Below are 12,499 nucleotides of genomic sequence, written 5' to 3'. Positions count from 1 at the left end.
TCTTGTGGACCCAAGCCTGTTTTTGATCAGATTTATCATAAGTCTTCCTCCACCCCTGCTCAAGAAGACTTTTCTTTCTCTCTCTCTCTCTCTCTCTCTCTCTCTTTCTTTCTTTCTTTCTTTTTTTCTTTCTTTTTTATTTTATTTTAAATCTGCCCAATCACAAGACGTTATAATGCAGATTATGAACATTTATGTAAAAGATGCTGCTAAGGGATTCAGCTCCCTTGCTTTCTTGTACAGTTCCCAGTTGGTAGGCTTTGCACCTGGCACATGACACAACCTACCACCATCCAGCCCACTATTGTCTCTGCCACCCATGGGTGTCTAGTCATCCACGTACCTGCTTTTGGAAGCAGCTGTCCAATTTTTTTAAAAAAAATATTTCCTCTTTCCCTCTCCACTGTGGGCTGCTTCCCAGGGAATCACAGTATGAGCTTGACAGCAAACTGGGACCATCACATTCAAAGATGGTCTCTCTCTCTCTCTCTCTCTCTCTCTCTCTCTCTCTCTCTCTCTCTCTCTCTCCCACCAATGACATTAAACAGAATCAAAACATTTGCAATGTGCATGCCTGTGACTTTGTGTACGTGCCTGTGGCTGCTGCTCCTTCTTTCACCCATTATTTTTTTTACTTCTGAATTATCCATTGAACCGGTTTAGACCAGTTTTTTCTTAGTCCAGTCCAAGGTGAGAGAGGACAGAGTCACCTAGGAATCTGGAAAAAAGAAGAGAAACAGAATTTCTCAAGACCCACTGAGAATGTGAAAGCCCCCCCCCCCCCACATATGCATACACACACATTTGCAACTTAAGAATGTGGTTGAGAAAGTGAGGAGGCATTTTTTGATCAGCCTGATCTGCAGGTTAGATAATTCTGATTGACATATTTTTTTGCAGTAGGGGCTGGTGACTCCACTGTCAGTGGCATGATGAATCCACTCCAAGTTTCAGTCAGAACCAGTCAGAATTCTAAAGGAGCTGTCCAAGATGCTTTGCAACTCCTTTAGGGTTCTGACTGGTTCTGACTGACACCTGCAGCGGATTTGCCACCTCATTGACATCACTCTACACTCCACACAAGTATTGTCTTTTCTAATCCACCTAGAGAATGTTTACTGTTGGGCAGGTTAAAAAAAAAGACCATAAAGAAAAAAAGAAAGCCCATAAAGTGCAAATTTAGTCAGTTCGCCTTAAAAGGTGGACTAAAAGAAAATTCTCCTTTATCCCTACTAGTTGTTGTAGAAGACCAGCTGGTTGGACTCAATGGAGGTTTGGCTTGATCCATAGGCTCTTCTTATGATCTTTCTTAACAACATTTGGCTGGTTTTCAGTGTTCTGTTTCTGGGCAAGCTGCTTGACCATGTAGTGGTGTTCCAACCTTCCTTGGATGATGCTGATGATCAAAATCCTTATCACTTATCACTTTGGTGTTGTTGTTTTTACCAAGACTGATTTAGTGTGGAGTCACAGTGCATCAGGGTTGTTTATCACACATGACTCTGTCACCAATCTGCAGCAATCCTGCAGCTTTCCTATGGAAAAGGCACATTTTCAGAAAGTCCTTTTAGTGTGTCTTTTCCCCATAAATGCAACTCCTGAGTGATCTGTTGCAGTTTGCAGCCGTTTCTCCTGATTCCCTCTTTTTTCCATTCACAGTAGGGCACATTTTTTGTCACAGGCTTCTCCCCACTTAGTACTACTTCCCATTCACAAGCATTCACAGTAGCACAGTTACTGCTTTCTCCATGTACACTCTTTTTCCCATTCAGAAAAATCTCAGTAGCATTGTTTTAACCATTCACAGTACTCCAGGCTCTAAAGAGCTCCATTTTTGGGTCAACATCACTGGTATTCCGGTCCCAATTTGAAGTGGGGGCTTTGACCGTTAAAGCCCTAAATTGGGGGAGGGCAACTTGTGGTTTCCAGATGTTGTTGGATGAACTCCCATCATCCTTCAACATTGCTGTGTCGGCTAGGGCTGATGAAAGTGGTTAATCCAGCAACATCTGGCAGGCTGCAAGTTGCTCATCTCTGCCCTAAATGGTCTGGCAACACTTAACTGCCTGCTCACTACAATAATCCAAGGCTCTGCTCTATATCCACTGATCCATTGTATGAAGTATAGGGGGTAGCTGTAAGTGGCATGACCCACTCAGTGGTGGCACCTAGACTGTGGAATTCCCTCCTAAAGCGAGGCTTGCTGTAAAGTTAAGATCCTGTTGTTTCAGAAGGCCTTTGAGACAGTGACTAGTTAGTTGTTTTATGGCCTACTCATCTCCAGTGTTACGTGTATCCGTGTTACTGTGATTGTACCATTGCTTTACTACTGTTTTGTATGGTTTGGTATTACATTGTTTTTAAGGCACATTGCTAATCCTTATGCATTGAAACTTCTTGGGAAGGGGTGGCACGAATGGAAATAAATAAATAAATAAATAAATAAATAACTTTCTTTCTGTTTTGTTGTTGTTGCTGCTGGTGGTGGTGGTTTGCTTTCCCCAGGATTTCTTGACTTCTCTTTTTCTAGGCAACAATTTATTATTATATTTTAAACTGGTATTTCTACAGGTATACATATTTTGTTTCGCCTTTTTATCCAACTGAAAATAATTAAAAGCTGAGGGTTTTCCCTGGTGTTGTTTTTGTGGTTTTTCTTCTTCCTTTTTAACTTACAACATATACTTGTCATCTGATCGGTCCATCCAGAATCGTGGCATTTCTCACTTTTTTCCCCAGGCCATTACAACATATTTCATTTGACAATGAAGGCTCACTTTGCCATCTGGACAGAGGGTAGTAGTCAGGAAGTGCCTATAAAAGCCACTGGGGCCTCGGGGAAACCATGCACCATCCTCCTGGGACCTGCAGCGATGAAGGTTCTGGCCCTCATCCTCCTCTGCGTGCTCATTGCAGAGAATGAAGCCAAAAGATTTGGGAAATGTGAACTCGCCAAGTTACTAAAACAGTATGGGATGGATGGACATTATGGCTACAGCCTGGGCAACTGTGAGTTTGCTCTTCCTATTTCTCCATCTTTGCACTTTCATGTTTTATGGCTGAGCTGAACTGTGGGGGTGGGAGGGTGGGGTGGGTCCTTTTCAACAATCTCTCTCTCTCTTTGTCTCTTTCTCTCTCTCTCTCTCTCTCTCTCTCTCTCTCTCTCACACACACACACACACACACACACACACCAATCAGGGGTGAAAACATTCATCTCACTGCAATTCTGTGCAGCGGGGGATCCATGTAAGTTGGCTGGGAGAATTGGGCACCACATTTCCCACTTAGGGGTGCATTGTTGGTCCCCTGTTAAGAGACGTTATCAGCCCCACAACACCACCAGCCCCTCTTTTTTGGGTAAGACACAAGTTGAATTGTACTTTACATATTATTCAGGATTGCCTCTCTTACAGCTGGTGGCTTTTCAACTACTTTTTCTTTTTCTTTCTTTCTTTTCCCAGTTCTGCCTTTTTATTTTGTTTTGTTCTCCAACTCCCTTGCTTTTATTGGTGTTTTTTTAACCAATAAAAACATCTATAAACAATCAAACAATTTGGGAATATGTTGACTATAGTCTCTGTCTAGATCTACGCTACTGCTTTATAGCAGTGTTGAAGTGCACTGATAACTGTTGGGGCACAACCCACATCCCATATACCTCTTTCATAGTGTTATATCCTTTTGTAATGATTTGACATAAGGGGTAGTTCTGACCTTTGTTATCCATATCTTGTATTATATTGCAGAGATTGCCTCAATTATAATCTATTCATTTATCCTACTCCCTTCATATTATATTTTCCTAACGAATATTTACACAATTGACCATGAGTTTTAATGTTTCCTTGTGCCTAACCACATTAGTTATAAATGGATGCCTTGTTGCATAGAAGTCTTACTTACATTTTGTTCCTTACAGTGGAGGCTGGTGGCTCTGATTTCAGTGGGGCTGTGAATCTATTTTAGGTCTCAGTTAGAACTAGCCAGAACTCTAAATGAGCGCTCCAAGGTTCTGAACCTATTTTGGATGAAATTCAGAATAGAGGAGGGCAATGAGGATGATCAGGGGTCTGGAAATAAAGCCCTATGAGGATAGACTGAAAGAACTGGGCATGTTTAGCCTGGAGAAGGGAGAGGAAACATGATAGCACTCTTCAAATACTTGAAAGGTTGTCACACAGAAGAGGGCCAGGATGTCTTTATGATCATTCCAGAATGTAGGACATGGAATAAGGAGCTCAAGTTACAGGAAGCCAGATTCTGGCTGGACATCAGGAAAGACTTCTGGACAACAATGAAACCAATTACCTAGGGAAGTTGTGGGCTCTCCCACACTAGAGGCATTCAAGAGGCACCTGGACAGCCATCTGGCAGGGATGCTTTGAGGTGGATTCCTGCATTGAGAAGGTGGTCTGACTAAATGGCCTTATAGGACCCTTTCAACTCCACTGTTCTATGATTCACAGCCACCAGCCTCCACTGGTTCCTCATTGTCTTTTTTGATTTGGGACAGCTTTTCCCCAAGAGTGATTTAGGGTGTGTGTTTTTAAAAGAAGAAGAAGAAGAAGAAGAAGAAGAAGAAGAAGAAGAAGAAGAAGAAGAGAGAAAGCTCCTTACTGCCATGGCAAGAGTGCCCCCAAAGGTTCCAGCCCTTAAGCCCCCTCCCATTTCAGGATGGCATCCAAAACCTTCCCCAAATCAGATGAATCAGATATTTCTGGAGGGCTACAAGAGAGACGACCTTCCCAGTCATGGCATCCCATTTATGGAATGCCCACAAGAAAGAGGCCTTCTTTGGCACAATCTTTTCAGTGCCGGGCAGATATTTTTCTTTATCCTCACGCATTTTAGAGTTTTTGACTTTATTTTTCAGTGGGTTTTTTTGGGGGTGGGGAGGGCACTTAAATTATTTTATATTGTTGTAAAGTCTGATGATTTGTAACATGCTTCTTTTAATAGCTTTTCTCATCTGCCAAGGGAATGTTTATTATTGGGTAACTTAAAAATAAAATTGAAAAAACCCAACAAATTGAAACTTCTGGTACGCTGAGTGTTTAAATCACAGGCTTATGTACAGGGAACATTTAAAGATGTTTTTAACTTCTTTCCACACACACCCCATCAAAATGTTACAATACAAAGAAATCAAATCACACCATTCTTAAACCACATCCCCACTGAACCACAGTTCCTTTTTCCTGTTCATTTTCTTTTAGGGGTATGCTTGGCTTATTATGAAAGTGGGTACAACAGCAGAGCTGTGGGGTGACCAAATTCGGATGGCAGCCGTGACTATGGGATTTTTCAAATAAACAGCCGCTGGTGGTGCTCCAACGGAAAGGGCAAAACATCTAATGCCTGCAGAACCTCTTGCAGTGGTAAGCAACTTGCTGTCATTATTGATTGATTGATTGATTGGTTGATTACATTTCTATACCACCCAATATCTGGAGCTCTCTGGGCGGTTCACAAAAATGTGAAAGGGCTGTGAAATCCCCTCCTCCAAATGGTGGTTACCATTGACTAGCCTCAATCCAGTCTCCCACTCAGCACCCTAAGTTTCCAATGTAACACTACATCACAACACCCAGATACATCCTATGTTGTGCCTACATGCCATGAACCATAGTAGCATCTTCATTCCCGGGAGCAAAGGGCAAGGCTGGAGAAGCCCCTGGCTCTGCCACACCCAGCCTTCTTTCTCTCTTCCTTTCCTGATACACCATCTATCAGAGAGGCACTTGCTGCTGGTGATGCAAGGCGAAGGCCAGCCAGCCTGCTTGGTAGACTTGACATCTCTCAATGACTGTGGCCTTAGCTAGAACTACCTTTTATCCTGTGATGGAGGAGGGAAGATCTCACGTTGTGTTTAACGTGAGATCCCTCCTCCATTTACACATGATGACCTCAGAAGAAGATGCGTTGCATCAACCATTTTTTTATTTTTTAAAGGAGCAGTAGTGCACGAACAGTCGTGTGCAAAAGCTAAGCATTTTTTTTTAAATAATTTAATTTCCCCGCTCCCCCCATCCTACCCCTGATGGGCACAGTTCCCAGCTCCGCATGAGGAATTGCGTGGAGCTGGGTCAATCCGTGGCAATGGGCCACACGTTCCGTGGTCTCGGGCTCAGCCCGGGACCATGGAAAAACCAGGGCCAAAGTGGAAGGCAAGATCCCAGGGCAAGGGAGGGATCCCCCCTCCCTGATCCCAGGATCCCCTGTGCATCATGTGGACGCACAGGAACAATCCTGGGGTTCACCCCAGGATAAAGCCCTGTCTAGCTATGGCCTGTGTTTGGATAATCAGCAGGGGACGCAATGCAGTGTGGGTTGTTTCTCCCACTCCCATCTTGCTGGTCATGTTCTACAACCCATGGCTTGTAATATGGGCTATGGGGTGGGTGAGAAGCCAGCCACCTCTGCTATACTGGACGTGGAGTTTAGATGACACAGCAACCTCCAATACAGCATGGGTAATTTAGGAAATGCCAGTTGCACTTGTTCTCCCCACTGATCCTCTGAGCATGGCCAGTGTCACTGAAGATACATTGATCTGTATCTTTCTGGAGAGGCAAGGATGAAATGTTATACCTCTCCTTTAGCTAAGGAGCTGTAGTCAATGGCTTTCTATTCTATAGCCCGATAACAACATGAGAAAGGGCATTTGGGGGTGCTTTTTTCTTTACCCATACGAGAGACAGAATGCATTGGATGGTATGTGCAATGTCAATGCATTCCGTGAATAACCTGTGCTAATATTGTTAATGCAATTGTCATCAAAGAGCTAATAGAGAAGACTATACATTTGAGTGGCAATCCATTTAACAAAATTATGTCTTCGAAATCTGGGGGAACATTTCTTTGATGTCTGAAAAATCTATAATTTTCTCCTGCATTTATATCCATAAATCCCTTCAAACACTTAAAATCCCCTTTAATGCAAAGAGGAAAGCCTTGAAGTTTTCCCAAACAGTATTTGGGTGTGGAGGTTGATGGATCTTCGGGAGCCTACAGTTCTGAGGCAGTGATGCAAATGCTCTTTTTATGTGTTCCTACTGATTGTGACATTTATGAAATAGGGATGTTTGCGTTATGGGGTTTGAAATAAACCTTTTAGCAATGCCTGATAATTTCCTTTGTTTTCTGGCAAATCTTTTGGCAGCTTTCACAAATGATGACATCAGAGATGATATTAGGTGTGCGAAAAGAATAGTCCGTGACCCCAACAGGATGGGTGCCTGGTGAGTCAACCTCTCCCTCCCTCTTCGATTACAAATTATTTTTATTTATTTACAATATTTATATACTGCTTCCCATCCAAAGATGTCAGAGTGGTGAACAACAAATAGAATAAAAGCATAAAATCACACTATTAAAAATTGCATTTTTAAAAGAATGACGTTCTGATCAAACCACCACCAGTCATTCAGGGAAAGCTTCCTGAAACAACATTTTCAGGAGATGCCAGAAGCAATACAATGTCAGTGTCTGCCTGACCTCCAGAGGCAGGGAATTCCATAGGAAGGGGGACACTATTTATTTATTTTATTTATTTATTACATTTTTATACCGCCCAATAGCCGAAGCTCTCTGGGCGGTTCACAAAAATTAAAACCATCATAAAACAACCAACAAGTTAAAAATACAAATACAAAATACAATATAAAAAGCACAACCAGGATAAAACCACGCAGCAAAATTGATATAAGGTTAAAATACAGAGTTAAAACAGTATAATTTAAATTTAAGTTAAAATTAAGTGTTAAAATACTGAGTGAATAAAAAGGTCTTCAGCTGGCGACGAAAGGAGTACAGTGTAGGCGCCAGGCGGACCTCTCTGGGGAGCTCATTCCACAACCGGGGTGCCACAGCGGAGAAAGCCCTCCTCCTAGTAGCTTTCACTACACTGAAAGCTGTTCTCCTGGTGGACTCCAATCAGACCATCGGTCCATCTGGAACCACTAGGAACATTCCCTCACATAACCTCAGAAGGTTGATAAGGGAGAAGGTGCTTTTTCAGGTATGCTGGTCCCAAGTTGTTTAGTACTTTGTACACTGATGCTAGAACCTTAAACCTGGCCTGATAGCTGGTACAGTTCCCTCAGCAAAGGAGTTGCATGCTGAAAAGGGGCAGCTCCCGACAACAGGCAAGCTGCTGCATTCTGCACTAGCTCCAGCTTCTGGGAGAACTTTAAGGGCAGCCCCACATGGAGTACATTGCAGTAATCCAGCTTTGAGGTTACTAATGCCTGTACCACCATGGCCAAGCTATCCCTGTCCAGGAGAGGCCGTAGCTGGCAAACCAGGTGAAGCTGGTAAAAGGCACTCTGAGCTGCTGTGGCCGCTTGGGCCTCGAGCGACAGTGATGGATCTAGGAGTACCCCCAAACTATGAACCTGATTTTTCAGAGGGAGTGCAACCCTATCCAGAACAGGCAATGAGCCTATTTCCCAGACTTAGGAACCACTCACCCACAGGGATTTTGTCTGAACATGCATAGGAGTGCACCCTAAACCAATTTTTAACTGGTGTTTTAAATTTGTAATTTTATTTATTTATTTTATTTTATTTATTACATTTTGCATTGCTGCTGTTTTTATCTGGTTGAGCTTTTATATTGTATTTTATATTATGGTTTTATACTGTTGTTTTATACTTTGAATGTTTTTAATTTTTGTGAACTGCCCAGAGAGCTCTGGCTATTTGGCGGTATAGAAATGTAATAAATAAATAAATAAATAAATACACCTTTTCCGCTGCACAAGGAACAGTATATACGTTGTTTGCTAAGATTTTACTAAGAGGATCTATGGAGAGTCAACCTCTTGTTAACTTGTAAGGTTCAATAACAGCTGAACTTTTTAATATTGCAATTGTGCAGGATAAGGAGATGAATATTCTTCAGGCTTTTGCGTAGCTGATAGCTGAAGCTACTTCCTCACTGATGATGCTTTCTTCTTGACTGTGGAGTGATGCTTTTGATGGCTGGCATCTGCTAAGAGCTAGTAGTATCTGTCTTGGTGTGGGTTTAAGGCCCAGTGTTGGGCAAAAGGCAGGATAATAATAATAATAATAATAATAATAATAATAATAATAATAATAATAATAATAATAATTTTAAGGAAACAGGTGGGCAATTGGAATGTCAGGAATAAAGAACTAGAAATCTGAGTTTTTCAGCTGACTGGGAACCGGCCCTGAGTTGGATGACTTAGTTCCTTGGGAAAGTTACACTACTTATAACACTGCTTGATAAATGTCTGCACCTTGTGCCAATAAGTTAATTTGTAAATAAGCAGATATTATAAAAGATGCTGTATAGCTCAATCTAGTGCATGTTTGGTCAGAAATAATTCCCATCCAGTTTAATGGAGCTTACTCCCAGGTAAGTGCATATCTACACCCATAGTCTTCGCCACTTTGATTAGCAGAAAAAGGGGAAAGGTTTAAGCAGCCCCCACCTTTTGGTGATCTTCAGCTTTAGATTTCTCTAGCTGCATTTTCAGTAGGTGGAGAAAAGTTGGAGTGAGCTGATATATGACCACATCCATCACATGTCATGCGGGCCAAAATTCAGCAGCAGACTGCTATGCTCATGATGGACCATTGGGTGGTGCAGTTCAGAGAATCTCGGCACTAGTTCATGTACATTGCACCAATGTGCATGCCTCTGTACATTTCTCAGTGCATTTTAAGGGTTTGTATATGGGTTAGAGTCTTTCTGACCTCTTACATAGCAAGGACCTGGCTGAAGCTTGGCAACCAGGATGCTGCCTATACCCTGTATACCCTGTATACCCCCTGGTGGATGAGAGGTAGAGGTGCATCGCTTATACAAAACTTCGCGCCATCTATTGGTGGTGATCTCGTTGCACGTCAAAGCTGGAGGCGTTCCAGGGGTGGATCGAGCCTCACAGTAGGTCAAGGAGACACACTGGAGGACCAGGCAGGGGGCAGACTGCCAGAGCTCAATGGTCACCGGCACTGCCTGGAAAGCCAGCCCTCCCCTTTGCTGGGGGGATTTCCTACCTCCACCTGGCAACAGTGAAGCTGCATGGTTTTCACCATGAAGGCAGCCTCCAGTTTCGGAACTGGTTCTAGCTGTAGAGGGCAGTACATAGCGCACCAGGAGGAGATTTGGTGGGCATTGCTGGTGCAGGGCAGGGTGGGTCATCGATTGGTGTGATAGACCTGAGGTTAACCTTTGAGAACCACAATGCTGGGAGAGGCCCCAGCCACCACTGTCCACTCATAGAACAGTTCCCAGTTTCACTTGGAATAGGATGTCATGACTTTTGAAGCAGATACTGTAGCTTTTCCATTGATTAGTCCCTGGGAGTGGGGAATGTTTATGTGAAAACTGAGGAAAGGGATGGAAAAACCAGGGTCCTTGGAGGATAGAAATCTTCCAAACGGTCTAAAAACCAATGAAAAAAGTTTTTTTCTCAGCTTAATTGCCATATTTGGGGGGGGGGCTGTTGTTATTAACCCTTCCCTACCCATTGTTATTCCCCTTGAAAATTGCCCCCTGCATGGCAATTAAGTTGAGGAAAAAATAAACCTTTCATGGGCACCAATGGACATTCAGGGCTTTGCAGAATACCAATGGCCCTGCCTGCAGTTATCAAAGAAACACTGATGTGTCTCATACAGGGTTTTTTTTTTAATTGCTCTCATTCTGTTTTTTAGGGTTGCTTGGAGGGTCCATTGCAAAGGAAAAAATCTCTCAAGATGGAATAGTGGTTGCAAACTCTGAATTCCATGATCCTGAACAAAATGTACATCCCTTCGCTTGAATCCACTGTGATGAAGGTGATACATCTCCCTGTACAATCAGCATTCAGCTAGTTCTTTCTGTGCAAGTATTTGCACTTTGCATCCCTTGTGGTGGGGAAAATGGCCGTCTTTGCATACAAGTGAGATGGAAGTATTGGAAATGTCTCTGGGTGGGAAAGAGGGTGGTGATTGTGAGCCTTTGTGCTTGAACATCTTCAATAAATTTAGCATCATCAAATCTCAGTTTCTGTTAAGGGTGTGCACAGACCCCCCGCTCCACTTCACTTCCAGATCTGCGATTTTCGGATCGGGCCACTTCGCCCCGCCCCCGCTCCGCCCATGTCCGCTCCACTCCGCTCGGAGCTCCGGATCCGCATCGGAGCTCCGTTTCCCCCCCCATAGGGTTGCATTAAAAGCTAAAAAGTAAACAACTTTTTTTTGGTTCAAGTTAGAAACCTCATGTTTGGCACCATGACACCTCATGGGGGTATACACATGCACGCCAAGTTTCAAGGCAATCCCATCATCCCCTGATTTTTGGGGAATTTTTGAAAATCGGGCACCCCATTCAGACCCCTTGGGATAGCTCCGTCAATTTGCACGCTAAAAATCTCAAACTCGCCACCATGAGAGCTTATCCAGGGACACACACGCATGCCCAGACTCAAGGCAGTCCCATCATCCCCTGATTTTTGGCGCGACTCTAACCTCTAACGCACCACCCATAACCCTAATTCACACCCCTTTCGATAGCTCCGTCAATTTGCACGTTAGAAACCTCAAACTCAGCACCATGATAGCTTATCCACGTGTCCACATGGATGCCAAGTTTCAAGGCAATCCCATTATCCCCTGATTTTTTGGGAATTTTTGAAAATTGGGCACCCCATTCAGACCCCTTGGGATAGCTCCGTCAATTTGCATGTTAGAAACCTCAAACTCGGCACCATGATAGCTTATCCATGTTTCCACATGGACGCCCAGACTCAAGGCAATCCCATCATCCCCTGATTTTTGGCACGGCTTAACTCACCCCAAATTGTCCCATTCTACAACTATGTCAATTTGCACGTTAGAAACATCAAACTTGGCCCCATGATAGCTTATCCACGTGTCCACATGGATGCCAAGTTTCAAGGCAATCCCATCATCCCCTGATTTTTGGGGAATTTATGAAAATCGGGCACCCCATTCAGACCCCTTGGGATAGCTCTGTCAATTTGCATGTTAGAAACCTCAAACTTGGCACCATGATAGCTTATCCATGTGTCCACATGGACGCCCAGACTCAAGGCAATCCCATCATCCCCTGATTTTTGGCGTGGCTTAAACTTTTTAACTCATCCCAAATCAAGTCCCATTCTACAACTACGTCAATTTGCACATTAGAAACCTATCCTTTGGTCTCATGACAGCTTACCCATGTGTCCACATGGACGCCAAGTTTCAAGCCAATCCCATCATCCCCTGATGTTAGGGGAAGTTTTGAAAATCGGGCACTCCAGTATGTCAGGGATTTAAAGTTGCAATGCAGACAGCTCAATGGGGCCAGTTCCAAGGAAATCCCAACATGCCACGAGATAACCCTAAATCTTCTTGCACATTTGAAAAATGGATTATTGAACTTGATAAAGTCTAAGTGAGCGCAGGAAGGACTTCTCCCCTGAGTCAAAGCAAGACACATACACCATCCCTGCGATGGTGAGGGAGAAGGGAGGGA

The 12,499-nt window shown here is 43.4% G+C and overlaps 1 protein-coding gene across 1 annotated transcript; it reads left to right on the top strand.

Annotated features, from left to right (window-relative positions):
* Positions 1–2,872: 2,872 nt before the first annotated feature.
* LOC134396579 (lysozyme C, milk isozyme-like) lies at positions 2,873–10,759 on the top strand. Its single transcript, XM_063123098.1, is given in 4 exon segments — positions 2,873–3,009; positions 5,220–5,381; positions 7,166–7,244; positions 10,693–10,759. Coding segments are annotated over 4 exon segments (444 nt in total). The 5' UTR covers position 2,873.
* Positions 10,760–12,499: the final 1,740 nt, after the last annotated feature.

The sequence above is a fragment of the Elgaria multicarinata genome, chromosome 3 (genome assembly GCF_023053635.1).
Source record: "Elgaria multicarinata webbii isolate HBS135686 ecotype San Diego chromosome 3, rElgMul1.1.pri, whole genome shotgun sequence".
NCBI lineage: Eukaryota > Metazoa > Chordata > Lepidosauria > Squamata > Anguidae > Elgaria > Elgaria multicarinata.
Note: the sequence above shows the minus strand (reverse complement) of the source record. Positions and strands in the feature narration are given on the sequence as shown.